Genomic DNA, 20,772 nt, shown 5'->3' with positions numbered 1-20,772 from the left:
AGCTAATCAGAAATGCAAATAAAAAAAAGTACTATGATCCAATAATAAAAATATAATTATATACTATGCTAGAAAAAATTTATTTACTTTATTATACAAATTTAAATAAATGGTTAAAGGGAAGAAGGATCATCGACAAATGTAAAAGGGAATGTTTTCATTAGAACTTTATAAACACAACAATATTAGAATATAATAAGTATTGCATCCCAAGTTAATCAATCATGAATAAATCACTAATTAATAACAAGTCTAAAAAATGATAAATATACAATTGTTAATATTTTTATAATTGAAAATTTTTATTTTCTCAAACATAAAACATAAAATTAAAATCCATTTCGAATATGCAAGCTCCCCTCGAATAGTCATAAGTGTCGGAAGGGTACCGAAGTAGCATTTTCCAAAACTTGCCAAAAATTGCGAAAAACAAGAGGTTTGCGTATGACGCAAAAGCTATATTTACGACAGACGGCAAGCCGATGGAGAAAATTCGCGAGCTTGCGAGCTTGCGACACTGCTTTTCCATTAAATTCAATCGCTGACGAACAAAGATTCACCAAAAGAGCATTGCTTTCCGAAGTACCGCCCAAGATTCTTCGTTGCATTGTTAATTCATGTGATCGCGAGATGCTCGCGAGCGTATGGCCGCCAACGGCCGACCTTGGAACGCGAACGGTTCCTAACCTTCAAATCAGCGACCGCGTCTCGCCTGGCAACCTGGCGCTCCTTTTCGCAAATCAAACAACTTCGAATTCCCTTGCAGGCGCAATGTCGCACCGACTCCATCGCCGACTCACCTTCCCAGATTCTTTCGACCCTCCCCGTTAATCGAATGGCCGGAATGGCCGATTTTTTCCCCAAGTCGAGCTAACTCGAGACAGCGATAACTGCTTTCCGCTATCTGCCATTTCAATAGGAAAAGTCTGGCGGTTTTTGTCGTAACGACGAGTTGCTTCGCTCTCACTGGGAAAAACTCGGTCGATAAAGCAAGAATTGCCGTTCGTCTGTTTGAAAATGACTCCACAACCCCCTCCTCCCCGTCGTCGCCCCGTGACAGTTCGTTCGATCCTCGCTATCAAATTCTTGCATATTGATCGGGACGTCGTCAAGACGATGTTACCCACGAGTTTATCCTCGCAGCTGCTCACCTTCCCCAGCACCGCGAGTAATCGAAGGTCCGAAATCATCAAAGTGACGACTAAATTATCTAAAGTATGCCATTACGCCTAGTTTAGTAACGAAATAAGGTGCCGCGAGGACATTATTAATTAAGTCAAATATCGATAGACCCCGACGACCGTCATCCCCTCCGCCCCCTCCCGCAATCACCCTGAACGACAATCGTCAACGGATAAACGCGCGGAGATTTACCGCCACGGCATTTCCTAACCTAATTCGTTTGCCGCCAAAATCTCCACTTCATTACTCAAACGTAAAATCACAATACTCGCAAGACTTTTTGCAATGAGCCACGAAAATCATTTCGCACTCGATACGAAAATATCGAATGCTGTCTAATTGAATTCCACAAACCTCATTCACTTGCGAATACGCGCAACCTCATTTACGTAGTTTTCTCCAATTTCGGAATATATGGGTTTTCATTGGAGCATACATTCATTCATTCCTTCCCCTCCAACGCTGCCATTCTTTCTTTATTTAAAGACTAAATTTATAAAATTCAAGGATTCAGTAACATGTACATTGGGTATTATTACTTTACTTTGTCATAAAAGACATGGAATATATGTAATAACGAAGCTAAGTCAATCGAAAAGCAGGTAATACGTAAAATAATTGTAGTGGCCCTGAAAAGGGCCGATTGTGTCTTTCGAGAAGGTTCGGAGGATGTAATGGGTTTAACCGCCAAAACCATAGAGTGTGCGTCCTTGTCTCTTGAGGGCGTAGACGACGTCCATGGCAGTGACCGTTTTCCTCTTGGCGTGTTCGGTGTAGGTGACGGCGTCACGAATGACGTTCTCAAGGAAGACCTTGAGCACACCACGCGTCTCCTCGTAGATGAGACCGGAGATACGTTTCACTCCTCCACGTCGAGCGAGACGGCGAATGGCGGGCTTCGTGATACCCTGGATGTTGTCTCGCAATACCTTGCGATGCCGTTTAGCTCCTCCCTTTCCCAATCCCTTTCCTCCCTTTCCACGTCCGGTCATGTTGGATATTCAAGCGGTAACGTCAGAACGCAATGAAAAACGTCGGTTAATTCTAGCTGATTTGGCGATGCGAGCGCCTTTTATAGGTGTTCAAGCAACTATCCCCACTCCGACACTGTGAACTCAGTCTTTTCATCCCCTCCATAATTAAATGAACTAATCAGAAAATAAGTAATAAGCCTATGATTAAATGGATATGTCATTACTTGCAAATAATTGAATATATTTTTTTGTATTATTTTAAGAATCCTTTTGATTGTGAAATTATCAGTTTAGTAATTTCTATAAAAATAATGTATTTATTTGTACGAATACAAAATTATCATTTGTTGTAAAGTATTCAGAATTTTATTTTTATTAATTTTCATAACATAATACGACTGCATTATATTTCTAAATTAATATATGCATTGAAATATATATATATATATATATATATTCCAATATACAGTTTTTCAATTTATTTAAAAAAATTACCGAAGTACGAATTATGATAGTAGTCAATTATATATAAAAAAAATATATATATAATTTTCGTTTAAAAGTGTGACAAATAAAATTTAATACCAGTAATTATTTATCGATTTGCTTGGAAAAATGTATTAGAAATTTTTATATACAAATAACCTAAAACATAATAATACTTTTACGAAATTTATGGGTATCGAATAACGATTTGATTTGTTGAAAATATAATGATTTATATAATAAAATTCTTATTATAAAATCTTTTATATAATTGTGAATTATTGACTTTTCATATTTTTATTCATATTATGTATATGAATTTAACCTATATCAATTCATTTAAGTAAGCCAAGTACTTGTTTTAATCAACATTTATGCCACAATTTAATGGAATAATTTATTTTATTAGGTAAAATAAGTCTTATTAAATAATATATATATATATATAAATGGTTAATATTAAATCAATTTGGAAAGTTACTATACATTCACTATTAAATGTTACCTTAACCTCTACTATATTCTTCAGTAATATTAATTAATCAAGTAATTCTATTTCAATGTTGTAATATGCAAATATTATAATCGAATTAGAAAATATATTTAACATTATCTATTATTTTTTAATTATGCTATACATAGTAATTCATTTAAATATTATGCGAATACTTATTTTTAATAATTATATTTTATTTTACACTCATAATGTTTCGTCAATCGAATCCTATTTAAAAAAAAAATATATATATATATATATACATATACAATTGTACTTCGTGTAATAACATTATAAACATTATATAATTAAGGCTATATATAGTTTTTGTAGAAAAGTGTACAGACATGTTTGGTTTAAATTCTTACATGGTTTGTCTAAAGTTTTATGAGTAGATACATATTTTCTAGTCCTCATTCTTACTTTTTTTTTAACAAAGAAAAGTTTTTGTTCATAAACTATCGTAATTTATTAAAAGAACAAAAAATAATAGAATCAAGTTTTTTTTTTGTAATGAATATTCATATTCTTCAATATAGACTATCATTTAAGAATATAATTTGGACATTATGTCAAATAATATTATTTTGTATTAATTATCAATTAATTACACATTTTTTAACCAGTGCTTAAAGTAATATGAAATGTATTATATTAAAGTCATAAGTGTTTTTTTTTCATTGAATTATACTTCATTTGAATCCATTAATTGTAAAACTTATATCTATAATTTACCTTAAATTATTTAGAAATAACTTTTAAAATTTTAGGCTAAACAAAATTAATTCTTTTAAGAATTGTTACGAGCTATTGTTATTGATTTTTTGTTGGACTTTAATATAACCATTAATTAACAAATTTATTCTAATAGGGAGAATATATAGGGTTAGTCCCTTTGATTCGTCTGTGAATCGCTGACTGCAGAATAAACAAACGGTCTATATGAAATTGAGTGTCTTATAAAATCATGTAATTTCCTATTAGAACGGAATAATTACAATAATTACATAAAAAATACACACATTCAGAGGGCAGCAACAAATAAGGGAAATTAATTCATAAAATAACTTTTTAAATACAATATATATTAAGTGACTAGTGTACAAATGACATTAATACAATTTCATTGTATTGCCAAAGTGGAATTACAATTATTTTCTCTTATTTATTTATTAGTCATATCTGAATTTATTAGGGCAAAAAATATAAATATTACAACTTTAAAATTATATTAATATCCTGTTTGTCCTAATACCGAAGCCGCACCAATAACGGAACAGTACTTTTTAAGAGTTACAGAGCTTAGATTCAATGGAACTGCACAACCAATGGGCGGGTACTAAGATTTCCCCTTCTTCTTAAAATTACCACACCCCACTACCTTCGTAGCTATGTCTGCTATTGGTGGGGAGACGGACTTCTCGTCCTCTATAAATACCTTGAACATGCTACCGAAACTTCATTCTCTCTCAAATTCTTTCTAAGTTCGTTACCTACAAATATTCAGTAATCATGTCTGGACGTGGAAAAGGTGGTGGTAAGGTCAAGGGAAAGTCAAAGACCCGTTCCAACAGGGCCGGACTCCAATTCCCCGTAGGACGTATTCACCGTCTCCTCCGCAAGGGCAATTACGCCGAGCGCGTTGGTGCCGGTGCTCCGGTCTACCTCGCAGCCGTCATGGAATACCTTGCGGCTGAGGTCCTCGAGTTGGCTGGCAATGCCGCTCGGGACAACAAGAAAACCCGTATCATCCCCCGTCACCTCCAGCTGGCCATCCGCAATGACGAGGAGCTCAACAAATTACTCTCGGGAGTGACCATCGCCCAGGGTGGAGTATTGCCCAACATCCAGGCTGTTCTATTACCCAAGAAAACTGAGAAAAGCGCTTAATTTGTTTCTTTCTTTTTCACTTCCACAATCGGTCCTTTTCAGGACCACAATTATTTTCTAACGTTCGAATAGAATATTTGCGTAATAAATTTCTATATCCTAGCAAATAATTTGGAATTTCATTCCATCCATCATAATGTTTATGAATAAAATAAATCTAATAAAAAATTTTTATCAAATGATATAAAGGTTAATTACAATTTTACGTTTTTATCAATTCTATAATCAAACTATTTCATATATTTATTGACATAATTAAGATCAAATGTATACTCAACAGCTATTAAAATTCACCGAAAATATTGTCGGAAATTCAGTTTTCCCAGAATGTTAAAGTTTATAATTTGAAATTTAAGGTTGATATTATTTCAATGTAAGCCGAGTGAAGTCGAAAGATTTGAATTAAATTTTACATATAAATATAACATTAACGTATGAATTTTTGAAATAATAATAATTCAACATACTCAATAAACTTAGCTAAAATGTTTTTCCATTTATTTGAAAATGTTATTGTAATTAAGATTTTGAATAGAAAATTTAATTCTCTTAAATGTACGATTTCTTACTGCCGTTGAAATTTAAAACCTTTTTTTGTTATAATTTTACTTAGTTATTTGTTTATTCTTTTATCTTAAATATTTACTTTTAGTTTTTTTTTGTTTTGTTTTTTGTTTTGAATTATAAATTATTAACTAATAGAATCAGTTTAAGGGTCATTCTCTTAATGATCCAATTGGTAATATAAAAAGATAATATACGAATATAATATGTATAAGTTTTTCTTTTCTTATGATGTTTTTACAAGAGAGTGGAGGTGGTATTACAGTTATTACACCTTTGCAACTATAATATATTACCTATTTAACTACATATCCTATGTATTTCTAAACAAGTAGCATCAAGCGTCTTGTTTCTTATCGAGACCGGTAATGGTAAAACGAGTCTTTTAGTCTGAAATTTGCTTAAACTACTACGTTTTGTAGTTATCGTAGACTCTTAATTAAGTAAAGCTTTTATGTTTTTACGTTTATATCTAAGCGAATGTATCATAGGAATAATTTTAATTTTCCCACCTGATAAATGCTGTTTTGCATGATTAAAGTGGCCGCTAGTAATTACGGAGTCAATTTAATTGAATTAAAAAGCATTTTGCCCTTTATATTATTATGAAGATAATGTAATTTGAATCGAGTAGTAGAATGGTTCGACATGATTGAAACCAAAATATATTAACAGATTAATTAGGGGATTAAGTACATTAAATATCGAAAAAATAGTAAAATTGTATAGCGAATGTAAATAAAAAAATGAAAAAAAATGAAAAAAAAAAAGTACTTACGCTCATCTAACTTATTCCAATAATTTTTATTAATATTCAAACTGAAATCAATAGAATAAGATGAAAAGGATAACAAATTTCTACAACGATCTAATATACACTATAGATCAATCAAATTAACTCTTTATATATATATATATATATATATATTTTGTTATTCATATATTCGTATTAATTTATTTATTCGAGTAGTTCAAACGATTTATTTATACGACAATTGTTGAACAATAGTAATAGAATGGTATACATACATGTTTAATGTTCCAAAGAAACGAGCGCGTAACCTGTGAATTATTTATCAATATAATTTGACGAAAGGACTTTAGAGTAAATTGCTTTCAAAAATATAATAATCAGCAAAATAAAATAAAGTTATTACAAGGAATAATGGGAATTATCAATATTAGTATCTGAAAAATTGATCGATGTTGCACTTAATTAGTATTAGCGTGAGAAAGTTAATTGGCTTTGATGGAATACATTTCAAACCAACGATATTCAATATTTATTTAATCGGTATATTGAAATTTATATTTTCAAATTGAACGTTATAAACATTTCTATTTGTCCCTGGTATGCATGAATTTTTCACAATATTTCTCGTTGCAATTCATATTGAATATTTCGTAGCAAGAATTTGTGTAATGACTTCAGTTGAGAAGCGTTTACTAGATATTCACGATTATTAATGTCAAGCAAATTCTTATATTTCCATTACCGATGACTTTAACTTTCTAACATACGGTATTGCAAAGTAATTCATAACAATAATTTGCCATTATCGTTGTTTATGCACTTTAATGTATAAACCCGACGAAATGGACTATGGAAGGAAGAACCGATTTTCGTAGGTTCATCGCTGACTGGGCGGAGTCCTCGCATTTCCCATCGAACCCCACAATCCATATCATGATATGTCCAGATAAATTAATACTTCTCCATATTTGTTGCGTTTCGAAAAAAATGGGAAATGGAAAAAAGGTGCACGACTTCGAGTGCTAATGGGCAGAGAAGTTAGTGCTAACAGTGGTGGCCTCTCTACGAGGTCCGCGCTCAAGCTGTAAAAGGCCGCGGAGCGCGAGTATCGCGACACACTTTACACTTCTCTCATCGAGATTGTATTCGCTGTTTATTTCGAAAATGACAGAAACAGCAGTGGTACCCGCGACGGTCGAGGCTCCGTTAGCATCGGTCAAGTCCGTCCCTAAGAAGGCGTCGTCCTCCAAGAAGTCTCCGGCTAAGCCGCGGACTCATCCTCCGGTCTCGGAGATGGTCAACGCGGCCATCGCCGCCCTCAAGGACAAGAGGGGCTCGTCCCTCCAGGCAATCAAGAAGTACATCGCCGCGACATACAAGGTCGACGTCGAGAAGCAGTCGACCTTCATTAAGAAGTACTTGAAGCTGGCCGTGACGAAGAAGACGATCGTGCAGACGAAGGGCTCGGGTGCAGCGGGTTCGTTTAAACTCGCGGCCAAGGGCGCAGAGGGCGAGAAGAAGGTGGTGAAGAAGCCCGTAGCGAAGAAGCCCGCCGCGAAGGCCAAGAAACCCGTGGTGAAGAAGGCTGTCGCGGTTAAGAAGTCCGTCGCGGTTAAAAAGCAGCAGCAGACGGCTTCGACGACGACGGCGACGACGGCGACGACTAACGTCGCTGCGAAGAAGGTCGCGGCTCCGAAACCCAAGGTCGCCGTCAAACCCAAGTCACCTTCCAAGGCCAAAAAGACCGGCAAGGCCCCGGCCGCCGCCAAGCCCAAAACCCCAAAACCCAAGAAAGCCGCGGCCCCCAAAGTCGCCGGCACCGCCAAACCCAAAGTTGCCAAAAAGTAATTAATTCAACTATTACGAGCCCTTTTTTGGCGGCGGCAACTCTTGTTAATAACAGCCCTTTTCAGGGCTACCAACTTCTTTCAAACGAGGCATTATATTCCATTTATTTTTCACATTACAAACGTACAACAATCAATGCACTGTGTTATATCGTATGATAATACATATAATAATAGTAACGTATAATTTTTTTACGATTATATATAAAAAGCAAATAATGCAAAAATATATGAACTATTCTTCTTTTTTTTTTTTTTTTAATTTAATATTCGGTTCGTCAGTTACTACGGTAAAATGTTCATTACACATTACATAACCGAAAAGAAAAGTTGATATAAAAATGTAATGTAATATCATTTCATTAGTTTTCTGAAATAATTTTTACTATGAAATTGTAGGTAAACATTACAGTGAATTGCGATAATTTACAATTAGAAATTAACTATGACGTAAATGAATATTCTTTTTAATAATAAAATAGATATTTAATTGCAAATTAGTTTAACAGTTATGACGAATCATGAATTTTTCAAACATCTAAGATAAATATTTAACTTAAATTTTTATTTAATTTAATCTAATTTTTGTGCATATTGTGGATTTCTTAACATTATTAGAGTGAAGTAACAAAGTTACTTAGATAGTAATATTGTAAGATAATATAATAATAAATAAGTAGAATTAGATATAAAATAAAATTTACTTATTGTTCATTATTAATTTAAGAATTAGTAAATAATTTACTAAGAAAAAACGAAAAAATTAAATGTGAAACTTTTTATTAAAAAAAAAAAAAAAAAAAAAACGTTATTTTCACTTGATATTTAATCAAGTTATGTATCGGTTATTCAAATGATTTGAAAAAAATATAAACGAAATGAGTATTTAAAAAAAAAAAAAAAGAAAATTATTATATGGTAAAATAAATCAGAGAGATTTTTAACTTATCAGTTTAAAATATATTTTATTAAGATTAGTTATTTATTAAAATGGGACTGTAAGGATAAAATAGGATGTTTTCGATAATAATAAAATAGACAATGCATACGTTTGTAGTAAGTGTTGGCCCTGAAAAGGGCCGATTATCGGGTTGGTGGCAAATTGTGGTGTTTCAGAATAATTTGCGGGGCAATGGGGGATTAAAATTTATGGATGCCAGGACCGTTTAAGCGCGCTCGCCACGGATACGACGTGCCAGCTGGATGTCCTTGGGCATGATGGTTACGCGTTTGGCGTGGATGGCGCAGAGGTTCGTGTCCTCGAAGAGGCCGACGAGGTAGGCCTCGCTCGCCTCCTGGAGGGCCATCACCGCCGAGCTCTGGAAACGCAGGTCGGTCTTGAAGTCCTGGGCGATCTCACGGACGAGACGCTGGAAGGGCAGTTTGCGGATGAGGAGCTCCGTGCTCTTTTGGTAGCGACGGATTTCACGGAGGGCGACGGTTCCCGGACGGTAGCGGTGAGGTTTCTTCACTCCACCGGTGGCCGGGGCGCTTTTCCTCGCGGCCTTGGTCGCCAACTGCTTCCTCGGGGCCTTGCCTCCGGTGGACTTACGGGCTGTTTGCTTGGTACGAGCCATTTCTCTCCAACAAAGAAAAAACTTCTGCAAAGCAACAAAGAAACGAAAGGACGATCGATGCAACGAAGCGAACAATGTGATGGGGCCGCGTTTTCTGGCGCTTTATATATACTTTGGTCGCGTTGTCACGTGATGTCGTGGACTGACGGTGGGGATAAACGATGGCAGCTGGTCGTCACAGCTGCGAAGTCTATAAAAGACTAAAGCGACTAAAGCAGTTGTACATAGGGGTTTCTTTAATGTTTAAAAATGTGTAGATGTAAATTTCATTAAAATTCTTTCAAACGATTATGGCTGAAATTTCGGCTATTCTATCATTTATAGTTTTGTACTATGGGAATAGTATAGATGCATGACTAAATACAAAATTTTTTAAATTTTCGATGAATCTAATAAAACATAGTATTAGCAAATTTTTAGTATTTTAATTATGTATGTCGTCTGATTAAAACAGATTTTTGAAACTAGATTGAACATGATATGAAACGAACATATTTTATATAATTAAATATTAATTCTGAGATCGTTAAGTATACAGATGAAATGACAAGCTTATTCGGTGCAAAATCCAACTGTTTGCTTAAAAGAACTTGCAATGATTTTATTAAGATATGCAGATATTTCAGGGGATGAATGTATCTACGAACGGAAACTAAAATATTCTACAATTTATATCCTGATTTTGCGTTTGAGTAATGAAGTGGAGATTTTGGCGGCAAACGAATTAGGTTAGGAAATGCCGTGGCGGTAAATCTCCGCGCGTTTATCCGTTGACGATTGTCGTTCAGGGTGATTGCGGGAGGGGGCGGAGGGGATGACGGTCGTCGGGGTCTATCGATATTTGACTTAATTAATAATGTCCTCGCGGCACCTTATTTCGTTACTAAACTAGGCGTAATGGCATACTTTAGATAATTTAGTCGTCACTTTGATGATTTCGGACCTTCGATTACTCGCGGTGCTGGGGAAGGTGAGCAGCTGCGAGGATAAACTCGTGGGTAACATCGTCTTGACGACGTCCCGATCAATATGCAAGAATTTGATAGCGAGGATCGAACGAACTGTCACGGGGCGACGACGGGGAGGAGGGGGTTGTGGAGTCATTTTCAAACAGACGAACGGCAATTCTTGCTTTATCGACCGAGTTTTTCCCAGTGAGAGCGAAGCAACTCGTCGTTACGACAAAAACCGCCAGACTTTTCCTATTGAAATGGCAGATAGCGGAAAGCAGTTATCGCTGTCTCGAGTTAGCTCGACTTGGGGAAAAAATCGGCCATTCCGGCCATTCGATTAACGGGGAGGGTCGAAAGAATCTGGGAAGGTGAGTCGGCGATGGAGTCGGTGCGACATTGCGCCTGCAAGGGAATTCGAAGTTGTTTGATTTGCGAAAAGGAGCGCCAGGTTGCCAGGCGAGACGCGGTCGCTGATTTGAAGGTTAGGAACCGTTCGCGTTCCAAGGTCGGCCGTTGGCGGCCATACGCTCGCGAGCATCTCGCGATCACATGAATTAACAATGCAACGAAGAATCTTGGGCGGTACTTCGGAAAGCAATGCTCTTTTGGTGAATCTTTGTTCGTCAGCGATTGAATTTAATGGAAAAGCAGTGTCGCAAGCTCGCAAGCTCGCGAATTTTCTCCATCGGCTTGAGCTATGTTTATTGTCCCGATTGCGATAAAGCCTGGCCTGGCTGGGAGATGCGTTCGTACGAGCAGCATCCCGATCATTACGGGGAGCCCATCGAGTTCCCCGGCACGTTTATTAAAGTGAGTCGTTCCGATGCTGTGTTTAGCCAAATGCCGCAGCCAAGTCTCGTATTAACGCTGTGAAACTAATTTTAGTTAAATTTTTTAAATCAAGACGAATCGAAGTCGCTGATTAGAGATTTGGACTCTTTGCCGTGGGAGGCGTCGCAGAGCGGCAGAAGGAAGCAGGTAGGTAACACCTCGATTGAGAAACGCCTACGATGATGGTAAATAGTCGATTTTTAAAGTAATCCGAGGTTTGTGTTGTTTCGTCTAGAATTTCGGTCCCAAGACCAACTTCAAACGGAGGCGCTTGAGGCTGGGCAGCTTCCATGGATTTCCCAAGAGTACCGAGTTCGTGCAACGCAGGTTTCACGACTTTGTCGAGCTCAAGGATTTTCGAACTGTGGAACAATGTAGTCTGGAGTACGATCCCCGATGCGGAGCCTCCATAGATCCCCACATCGACGACTGCTGGATCTGGGGAGAACGCATAGTCACCGTGAATGTACTGGGTGACTCCGTTCTGACCATGCAGCCGTACCATGGGGATAGACGTCGTTACAATCTGGACTGTGTGGACGGCCTTAAGAGTGAGGCTGCACCAGAGCAGGACCTTGTCGTCCGACTGCCGATGCCCGAAGGATCTTTAAATATTGATTTAAAGTTTTATTTATTAGACAGCTTGGATTACATGCGTCGCAAAAAAGTTTCTGCAGGAGTGGCTGCCACAGTAGAGATTATAAAAGAACCATTTTCAATGATGACGAGCATTATTACCGGTTGCTCGTACTGCTGAAGAGCGTGGCTAAGTGTTTTAACGCGAATAGCTTAACTTCTTGGGAGAACATTTTAAAATGCATCTATCCTTTACTTCCTTCTTATCCTATATTTACAAATTTTATTATCCTATTTTTACCAGCTGTAAGCGTTCGCGAGGAACTATTGTAACATCTAATTTTACATTCGTAGGTACGAATGGGAACACTCCGTCTTACGGGAGGACATAAGCTCACGCCGTGTTTGTTTGGCATATCGAGAGTTTACACCACCTTATCTTCCGGATGATAAAGGCAACTGCAACGAAGAATCTTGGGCGGTACTTCGGAAAGCAATGCTCTTTTGGTGAATCTTTGTTCGTCAGCGATTGAATTTAATGGAAAAGCAGTGTCGCAAGCTCGCAAGCTCGCGAATTTTCTCCATCGGCTTGCCGTCTGTCGTAAATATAGCTTTTGCGTCATACGCAAACCTCTTGTTTTTCGCAATTTTTGGCAAGTTTTGGAAAATGCTACTTCGGTACCCTTCCGACACTTGTGACTATTCGAGGGGAGCTTGCATATTCGAAATGGATTTTAATTTTATGTTTTATGTTTGAGAAAATAAAAATTTTCAATTATAAAAATATTAACAATTGTATATTTATCATTTTTTAGACTTGTTATTAATTAGTGATTTATTCATGATTGATTAACTTGGTATTGTATTTTTTAAGTTATTATTACTTGTCATATAGACAATTGGAAAAGCTGTGAAAGGATCAGTTTTTCCAATAGGTTCGTAGCCACTTAATAAGCTTTCCTGCATTTGCCATCGCCGTCTTTCTTTTTCCGTTTTTTGTTTTCTTATTGCTCGACCCAACATGCATGCGAACATTATTCCAGCCATCTGCAAACATTTTGAAATGATTTATTATATTAAAAAAACATTTTATTACAATGCATTGATATTTTTTATATTTGATTATACTATTGTTGATGGGACTGATCAGTCGGTAGTTATTCGATAATTGATTTTTATTTTCAGACATTTAATTCCATGGATGAAGAATTTTTTTCCTATTAACGAAATGCGTAAATTATGTTCCCAACTTCGGTGCACCATGTATTTGTTTCGGATAACATTAGAAACGTGACTAACAAAACTTGTGTTACGGTGACAATGATTTTTGATATTATCGATCAAGTTCACTATTCTTGTTGCGGATTTTAAGAAAAATGTGAATATTTATTCATGATTATTATGTGGCAGTTCCAGTCATCAATTATATACGTTAAAAAGTTAATATAATATTTTTCGGAACTTAAAATGTTTGAAAAAAACATATGTTATGGTATATTATTAGACTGAATGTTATTATATTATTTGTCATTTGTTTTAATACTTTATTATTGTTCACGTATTCTGATTATTAGTATTTTTAACCACCCTATTAAAGATAAGGAATTCTAGTACTTTTTAATGTTAAATTTTGGTTTCTATTAAGAGGAGTCAATTGAGCAAGTAACAATGTTATTTTGTCTACGATTAATTGGTGCTACATAAGAACTATTGCTATTTGCGTTATTGCTGTAATGTAGATTTCATTTAAAAAAATCCAAAGAAAGGAAAAAAAAACTATTTGTACATTCGCAGATTTAGTTAAATTAATTTATGCAATTCTGATACTTGTTCAATGGCTTGTAAAAAAATGATCATTCGTTTGGAATATCTTGAAGAATTTTATAATGATTCCTTTGAAAAATCAAAAATCCATGCGGACAATTATAATATTTCACAAGTCAATTTCTGATTATTACATAATCCTGACTTTTTCCTATTTACGTTCCGTGTCTATGGATGTTATATTACAGTGTATAGCATTATAAATAAAATTCTATTAACTGCTTTTATACATTTATTCTGATTTATATTTTTTGTAATTAGGCTTGCGGTTGCGTCTATGGCACTTCGTGTATCGTATTAATTAATTTCTGTGTAGTAATCTACTCCTCTATGATGAAAGTAATCACATTAACTTTAGTGTGATTTAGAGATAAGAGGAATTGCTTTTTAAATCTAATTTGAATCTCGTTTTTGAATCTAGTGCTTTCACGATCGAAAAAGAACTTTAATAGAAAATTTTTATTTTCTAAAATTACGATGTATCGTGGCATTGTTTATTCTTATCTCATCATGATTGGCAAGTAAATAATTACTTATCTAGATCATAAGCAAATATGACACACATAAAAGGAATAATAATTTTTTATCCCTCGGATCATAATTATTCACTATTCGAAATTTGTATAATTTTATATTTAATTGTAAGATAAATAAGATTTTTGTATCTTCACATTAATTCTCATACACTTTATTTGATTTTACTATTTCAATTTTATACTTAGCTTATGAGAAAAGCTATTTTCAAATGAATTATTCTCAATGCAATATTATTAACATTACATTATATGTTTAATCATTTAAGTGCCTCGTACATTTACTAGTTATTCAAATTAAAATATTTATTAATAAATTAATTAGAAGTTAAGTGTTATATTGCACTTTTTATATATATATATATATATATATATATAAATATATTTTTTGTTTGTTTGTTATTGTTTTCTTATTTTATTTGCACTTTATAGAGTACTCGAGAATTCGTAAGAACCAATAAAATTTAAATTTTTCGGATAAAAAACATTCCATTCTAAGCAATGTTCGTATAATACTAATAGATATACCGTGCGAGAAATTACCTGAATTAGAGCGATCATCATTGCACCGGTGATCAAATAAAGTGCACTGCAATTGACAACCAATGATAAGCCTTCGTAACAGCCTTGTTGATAAACTGACGGACAGACGTCTGTCAGTAATGCATTGTCCATAGGATCGTACCAGTTGCAACACGAGAGCGGTACTTTGATAGTATTGGTGGCATTCGTTAGAATACCGACCCAATCGTTTGCACTGTCATATCCACAGCAATGCAACTATAATATATTTATTATATTATTTGTTTTTTTTTTTATAATTTAAGCGTGCTCTTCATCAAATCAATTTGTATTTGTATGCCTTTGATAAATCAATGAGTCTAACGAATTTTATAACAGTAATAACGAAGAGCACGAGGAACATTGATTATCAATTTTGTAAAGGATATAAACAAAATATTACTTTGGCTTGTAAGAAATCTATAGCAGTTTTGGCTTCATAATTAGATTCGTATTGGTACATGGTCTTATTAATTTTATCATTAAGAAGATTTGTAATATTGTTTTGCAAAGCATACGCAGCAACCGCAGCAGAAAATTCCAATATTAAAACCGCTGATAAGGAAACTGCAAACTTAAAAGAAAAATCATTAATCAGATGGTTTTATCAAATGCTTTCCTTTCGTATTATTGAAAGCTTACCATCAAGACCATGCAAGTACTTTCTTTAAGGGCACCGCAGCAACCGCAGAACGCAATTATGAAGATAAAAGCTCCAACTACAATTAGAAGAGTAGCCGGTGAAAAATAACTCGAATCCAAAAAGTGTGAAAAGTCCTCGTACACCGCATAAATGGTTGTGCCAACTGAAACTATCATTGCGCCAGTCAACTGTAAATAACGATAAATGAAAATTAATTAAATTCGTTATTAATATGTGCATTAATTTTGTTACATTGCACATTGCGGAATACGCGAACAATAATAAAACAATTAATCTATCATCGCTTACTTACATATATCATAAATATTTAAACATTCTCAGATTGGCATTTGTTATATAAGAATTTTTATGACATAGCCTACTGTACGTTCTATATAGCCATATTAATAACCATAAAAATAGCTCAATTTACAATAATGTTACAAAGATTTCGTTATACATATATTGATATAAGTTTATTTAATAAGTCGATATTAAATAGGACATTTAAACAAATACAATTTTTAATAGTAATTTCCATTACATTTAAAATAAAGGAGCTTCACCTATTCCGCTCACTATCACGTAATATCATACATTTGAAATTTATTTAAAACAACGTAATCGCCTTAATATTGCGTAGGTATAATTAACTCCAAGCTGAAATAGATCGAATAGATTTCGAAATTCAATGATAATGTTGAAACAATTGGTCAATTTGGCTATCGTCAATTTTATACTTTAAATAAACATAAGTATATGCTATTAATATTCTTATCATTAAAAATCTTTAAATTAGCTCGAAAAAATAAAAAAATAAGACACATCTTGCCTTTGTTTTCATTATTAAATTCGTTTATTAGAAATATCTGATCGTATCAGCGACAAAGAATTTAAACATACGGTTTCTTTCCGATACCTCTAAGCGCTTTTATTTTATAGCTATAAACGTGAGAATATGTATATGTACGCATTTGTATCTGCAAAGTGTATAGTAATCATAAAGATAACGATAAGGGTATGACTAAAATATATCTTGTTCGCAATGCAAAAAGACTTTATTATACAGAGATATCTGCCTATGTACGTCGATCGTAGATCCAAAAATAGATTTCTCTTTAAATTTAATTATCCTTTTGAAACTGTTGCCCGAAATTAATATCTGTATCATTGTTTTATTCGAGCTGATTGTTACTTTACAGAAGAAGATATAATTTATAAATCATTTATATTGTACGTGACGTATGTATCGGAAATCTCAGCTTTCGATCAATTATCATTTTAAATGTCTAGATTTTTATACTTAATGAAGTATCAAACGATAATAAATACACTTCATAATTATTTGAAAATTGAAAATTCAAAATTAAAAGACATTAATTATAAAAATAAATTATAATCTTAATTCAACGTCATTTCGCAATACTATAAATTCAGTGTATATTAAATAAAAATTTATATTTTAACCAAACAAATGTGCACGCGCACTTATCCAACATGGAATATATGAGAAATAACGGTCATTTTAAATAACTTAAGTTATTTAAATTAAAATTTATAATTTTATTCATTTTCATCAATTTTTCATCAATTTTTTCATCAATTTTTTTCACCAATAAATTACTTAGATTCATTATTTGATTTATTTTAAACTAGTGTCTCTATAATATAAAGATATAAAATCATTAAAAGCGTTGATTGATATAGTAAAAATATTGTATTGATATAGAAAAAAATATTGTAAAAATTCTTGAAAATCAAAAAGAAAATTTCAATAGCGCGACTTTGGTATTAGAAAAATCATATTTTTCATTTCGTTAACACTCAAGAAGAAATGTTAATTCATATTTTCATCAACGTCTACAATGAAATCTGTCTCTTTTTAACATAGCGATAAATTACAATATGAAATTTAATCGATAAGATGGTTTAAAAGAATTTTTGAGCATTTTTTGTAAGATTTGTATTGATATCTGGGCTTTTTAATTTATGAATAGTACCATGCGCGCACTTAATTTTAGAACTGATATTCCATATAAGGAATAGTCTTATCAATTTGAGCACTTCCATTGTATACGTCTTTTTACGTAATAAAACGGGCACAGGCCTTAGTCACCTATAATACTTTTACATAAACTGTATGTAAAAGTTGTAGTTGTAATGTATGGATTTATCTTCGCGAGAGAAACGTTTAATTGAGATTGAACAATTTGTATATATAAAATTGTTATTAAATCAAGTAAGACGTTAAATTTAGAAAGATTTATTTCAATACATTAGGAATTATGGAAATAATAATCATTTATTTATACGAATGTAAAGTTAATTTTTTACTACATGATATATGATATATATATATATATATATATATATCACATAAAATTTTGAAAATTCACGGTATCAACAATTTTCGTGAAAAATATTCTACTTTAATTAAATCATATTTAAGATTTTTTTTTTATTTTTTATTTTCTTTTATCTTTATATTTAGTTTTTAAAACGATATTTCTATTTGTACGATTTTTTGTTGCGTTATAAACATAAATTTTACGATTGTTCGTCCATTCAAATATCTTTGATAGATAATAAAATTTAAATACCGTTTCATCCAGTGATTATTAACGGCTATTTATCTCCAAGTAATTAAATACCAGTTAAATATTAAATGACAAAGCGTTAAATGATTAAACATTTCGACGAAATCAGAATCAAAATGAAACAATTTTAACTATCGAAGAGAAACGGTTTGTTTTTGTTTTCTGATAACTTTTGAGTTCCAAGTACAGAAAGACATTTATAAAGCACAGAATATTTTAGTTCAAGAAAAAGCACGATTATTTAACGGCACGATCGAAAGCGTCAAAAAAAAAAACAAAAAAAAAAACAAAAAAAAAACAAACAAAAAAAAACCAAAAAAAAATATGAAGAAGAAAAGGTGAGTTAGTTATGGTAAAGAAAGAGTCGACCTTCTTATCTTACAATACGCAAGCGTTGGGAATTGTAGCTGTAACTGCAAAAATGATTTGCTTCATTCTAAACGGTACAACAACAATCGTACTTGTCGTACGCTAGCCATGCAAGTAAACGAGAAATTGCGTTTTCAGTAAGTTTGAAATTATGAGTAAGCAAGCGCTCGTGGATTTCGTGTTGAAACAACGAGCCAAGGTTCTCAACAATTTTGTTACCGAATATCGAGCGCAATGAGTTGTTCGACACGTTTACTGAAATCGGCGCTAATACGTATTAACCCCACATATTGCGCGATTCTATCAAGCTGTACACCGACTCTCTCTCACTCTCGCACACGCACACGCCCACTCACACGTCGTTTTCTCATCTCCGGGGATGCAATGCCGAATTCGTTATCTCACAAGGGGATCGGTTGCAGCGATTATACGTATTGTCTCGTAGCGCGACGAAATCGCAATTGGGAGAAGAAAGTCGCGCTGGCGCTTATATACCGACCACGAAGAGGAAGTTGACCGCGCAGAGAAGATACTTGATGCAGCGGAGGCCGAGGTCGAGGTGTGTCGCGGCCATTGTCAGGGTGGGATGGCCCCCGCGTCCGGAGAGCAGCGAGGTGGTGCGAATGCCGTGGATGGGAGCAAGGATCCGACCTGACGGTGCGACTCGCTATGACAAACTGTCGTGGCCGCCCGCAGGAGCACAATACGTGTGTTCGCGGTCGTTATCTTCTCCAGTGAGTTGCACGATAAGTGCTTGGCGGCTCGGGGAAAATCCTAGCTACCGGCCGCGCGTTTACGACATCGTCCGCTTCTGCCTGTATGTGCGTTGCGAGCGCGCGCGTTCCTCCTGCCCCATACTCTCCCACCGACTCACGCACGCACACACACACACACACACACACACCCGTCCCCTACTCCTATCGCCAAGACCATCCGTACGATGATTAGGAACGGGGACTTGAGTCGTTGGGTCTGCGCTACATCGATATCGATGAACCTGCGGATCATCCTCGATGCACCTTTTTTTTCAAATTGGATCGACGTGCGAACGACGAAGCCACGCCGCACGCACCGACCTTCTACGGCCATTATTAATGACAATTGACAAGCAAGAACATCGTACGGCACTCGCGGCTCTTATCCCTCGTCGTCGTCGTCGTCGTCGTCGTCGTCGTCGTCGTCGTCGTCGTCGTCGTCGTCGTCATCGTCCTCGTCATCGTCATCGTCCTCGTCCTCGCCGTCGTCACCGTCGTCACCGTCGCTTTAATTATTTCGTCGAATCAATAAAAGCCCCAGTCATTTATATCTACTTGTAGCGCTCGAATACGTTACCGATTATACGTTCATACGCTAGTCGGCCATTTTTCGCGCTCTATGACTTTTCGGCCGACGCTAGCTTTCCCCTGCCTCTTAGACGCGGAAATACTATTTATTTCCAATACTGTCATTTGCATTATCGAACGGCCAATTGAATTGGGCAAACTTATACGAATGTTTATTAAATTATGCATTATTCATAAGGTAAAAGTCACACGTTGGAATACATTTATACATCGATGTTATGCTAGATTTTTGTGGAAAACCATTCTGAGAACTTGACGTTAGTATTATATTTTTTTATCGCGAGTGCACACTGCCCCCACCTCATCATGCGCGCGCGCCCACGCCCGCGTGCACACACCGAAACGCTATATGAAACAATGTAATCGTGAATATTAAATCGTAGTAAAAAAGTAAATGCATTAAGTATATATTTTTTAATTTTATTTTTATTTCAGTATTTTTGCGCATCGCTTACAATAAAATAATTCTCATTACAAATTGAGATATCAACTACTCGTAATATGGAGAAGAGTAGAATTTTATGGGTATAAAAAAAGAAGCTGAAGAATGAACAATTAACGAAGACCTGCAAAGTAACAATGCAATCGAAATATTATAGTTTATCTTTATTTGATAAATATTTTTCAAACAATTCGTTAAAAAAAAAATAAAAAAAATAATAATAATAATAATAAAAACAAAAAAAAAAAACGAGACACATGTGTATTTATATACATTTTTATGAGTTGATATTTAAAAATTGCTTACCAGCTTGTGGTAAATATATTTTGA

At 34.5% G+C, this 20,772-nt stretch overlaps 6 protein-coding genes across 6 annotated transcripts; 3 read left to right on the top strand and 3 right to left on the bottom strand.

Moving 5' to 3' along the window:
* Window positions 1-1,862: 1,862 nt before the first annotated feature.
* Window positions 1,863-2,174, bottom strand: LOC105360492 (histone H4). The gene has a single exon (XM_011497397.1). The coding sequence runs from the start codon at window positions 2,172-2,174 to the stop codon at window positions 1,863-1,865; it is 312 nt and encodes a 103-aa protein (XP_011495699.1).
* Window positions 2,175-4,648: 2,474 nt separating this feature from the next.
* On the top strand, window positions 4,649-5,072 carry LOC105360490 (histone H2A-like). Its single transcript, XM_011497396.1, has one exon. The coding sequence runs from the start codon at window positions 4,651-4,653 to the stop codon at window positions 5,026-5,028; it is 378 nt and encodes a 125-aa protein (XP_011495698.1). The 5' UTR covers window positions 4,649-4,650; the 3' UTR covers window positions 5,029-5,072.
* A 2,405-nt stretch (window positions 5,073-7,477) lies between these two features.
* Window positions 7,478-8,278, top strand: LOC105360489 (histone H1-like). Its single transcript, XM_011497395.1, has one exon. The coding sequence runs from the start codon at window positions 7,511-7,513 to the stop codon at window positions 8,192-8,194; it is 684 nt and encodes a 227-aa protein (XP_011495697.1). The 5' UTR covers window positions 7,478-7,510; the 3' UTR covers window positions 8,195-8,278.
* A 957-nt stretch (window positions 8,279-9,235) lies between these two features.
* Window positions 9,236-9,812, bottom strand: LOC105360488 (histone H3). Its single transcript, XM_011497394.1, has one exon. It carries the CDS (start codon window positions 9,768-9,770, stop codon window positions 9,360-9,362), a length of 411 nt encoding a protein of 136 aa, XP_011495696.1. The 5' UTR covers window positions 9,771-9,812; the 3' UTR covers window positions 9,236-9,359.
* A 1,262-nt stretch (window positions 9,813-11,074) lies between these two features.
* Window positions 11,075-12,887, top strand: LOC105360486 (alpha-ketoglutarate-dependent dioxygenase alkB homolog 4). Its single transcript, XM_011497392.1, has 6 exons — window positions 11,075-11,204; window positions 11,372-11,382; window positions 11,419-11,533; window positions 11,609-11,701; window positions 11,790-12,178; window positions 12,485-12,887. Exons 1-6 carry the CDS (start codon window positions 11,103-11,105, stop codon window positions 12,639-12,641), a joined length of 867 nt encoding a protein of 288 aa, XP_011495694.1. The 5' UTR covers window positions 11,075-11,102; the 3' UTR covers window positions 12,642-12,887.
* Window positions 12,888-12,926: 39 nt separating this feature from the next.
* LOC105360487 (CD63 antigen) lies at window positions 12,927-19,400 on the bottom strand. Its single transcript, XM_011497393.1, has 5 exons — window positions 19,157-19,400; window positions 15,691-15,879; window positions 15,452-15,622; window positions 15,031-15,267; window positions 12,927-13,177 (listed from the first exon to the last, which is right to left on the bottom strand). The coding sequence occupies exons 1-5, from the start codon at window positions 19,229-19,231 to the stop codon at window positions 12,980-12,982; spliced, it is 870 nt and encodes a 289-aa protein (XP_011495695.1). The 5' UTR covers window positions 19,232-19,400; the 3' UTR covers window positions 12,927-12,979.
* Between the last annotated feature and the right edge of the window lie 1,372 nt (window positions 19,401-20,772).

Source organism: Ceratosolen solmsi, unplaced genomic scaffold, assembly GCF_000503995.2.
Source record: "Ceratosolen solmsi marchali unplaced genomic scaffold, CerSol_1.0 scaffold47, whole genome shotgun sequence".
Classification (NCBI taxonomy): Eukaryota; Metazoa; Arthropoda; class Insecta; order Hymenoptera; family Agaonidae; genus Ceratosolen; species Ceratosolen solmsi.
The sequence above is the reverse complement of the archived record's forward strand: the minus strand, read 5'-3'. Positions and strand labels throughout refer to the sequence as shown.

Excerpts from the sequence above, each read along its gene's own strand:
- LOC105360489 (XM_011497395.1), top strand. The coding sequence starts at position 7,511 with ATGACAGAAACAGCAGTGGTACCCGCGACGGTCGAGGCTCCGTTAGCA.
- LOC105360486 (XM_011497392.1), top strand. The coding sequence starts at position 11,103 with ATGGAGTCGGTGCGACATTGCGCCTGCAAGGGAATTCGAAGTTGTTTG. Across the intron at positions 11,534-11,608 it reads TCCCCGGCACGTTTATTAAA|TTAAATTTTTTAAATCAAGA; the intron begins GTGAGTCGTTCC and ends AACTAATTTTAG. Across the intron at positions 12,179-12,484 it reads TCTTTAAATATTGATTTAAA|GTACGAATGGGAACACTCCG; the intron begins GTTTTATTTATT and ends TTACATTCGTAG.
- LOC105360492 (XM_011497397.1), bottom strand. The coding sequence starts at position 2,174 with ATGACCGGACGTGGAAAGGGAGGAAAGGGATTGGGAAAGGGAGGAGCT.
- LOC105360490 (XM_011497396.1), top strand. The coding sequence starts at position 4,651 with ATGTCTGGACGTGGAAAAGGTGGTGGTAAGGTCAAGGGAAAGTCAAAG.
- LOC105360487 (XM_011497393.1), bottom strand. The coding sequence starts at position 19,231 with ATGGCCGCGACACACCTCGACCTCGGCCTCCGCTGCATCAAGTATCTT. Across the intron at positions 15,880-19,156 it reads CGGTCAACTTCCTCTTCGTG|TTGACTGGCGCAATGATAGT; the intron begins GTCGGTATATAA and ends CGTTATTTACAG. Across the intron at positions 15,623-15,690 it reads GTACTTGCATGGTCTTGATG|TTTGCAGTTTCCTTATCAGC; the intron begins GTAAGCTTTCAA and ends TTTTCTTTTAAG.
- LOC105360488 (XM_011497394.1), bottom strand. The coding sequence starts at position 9,770 with ATGGCTCGTACCAAGCAAACAGCCCGTAAGTCCACCGGAGGCAAGGCC.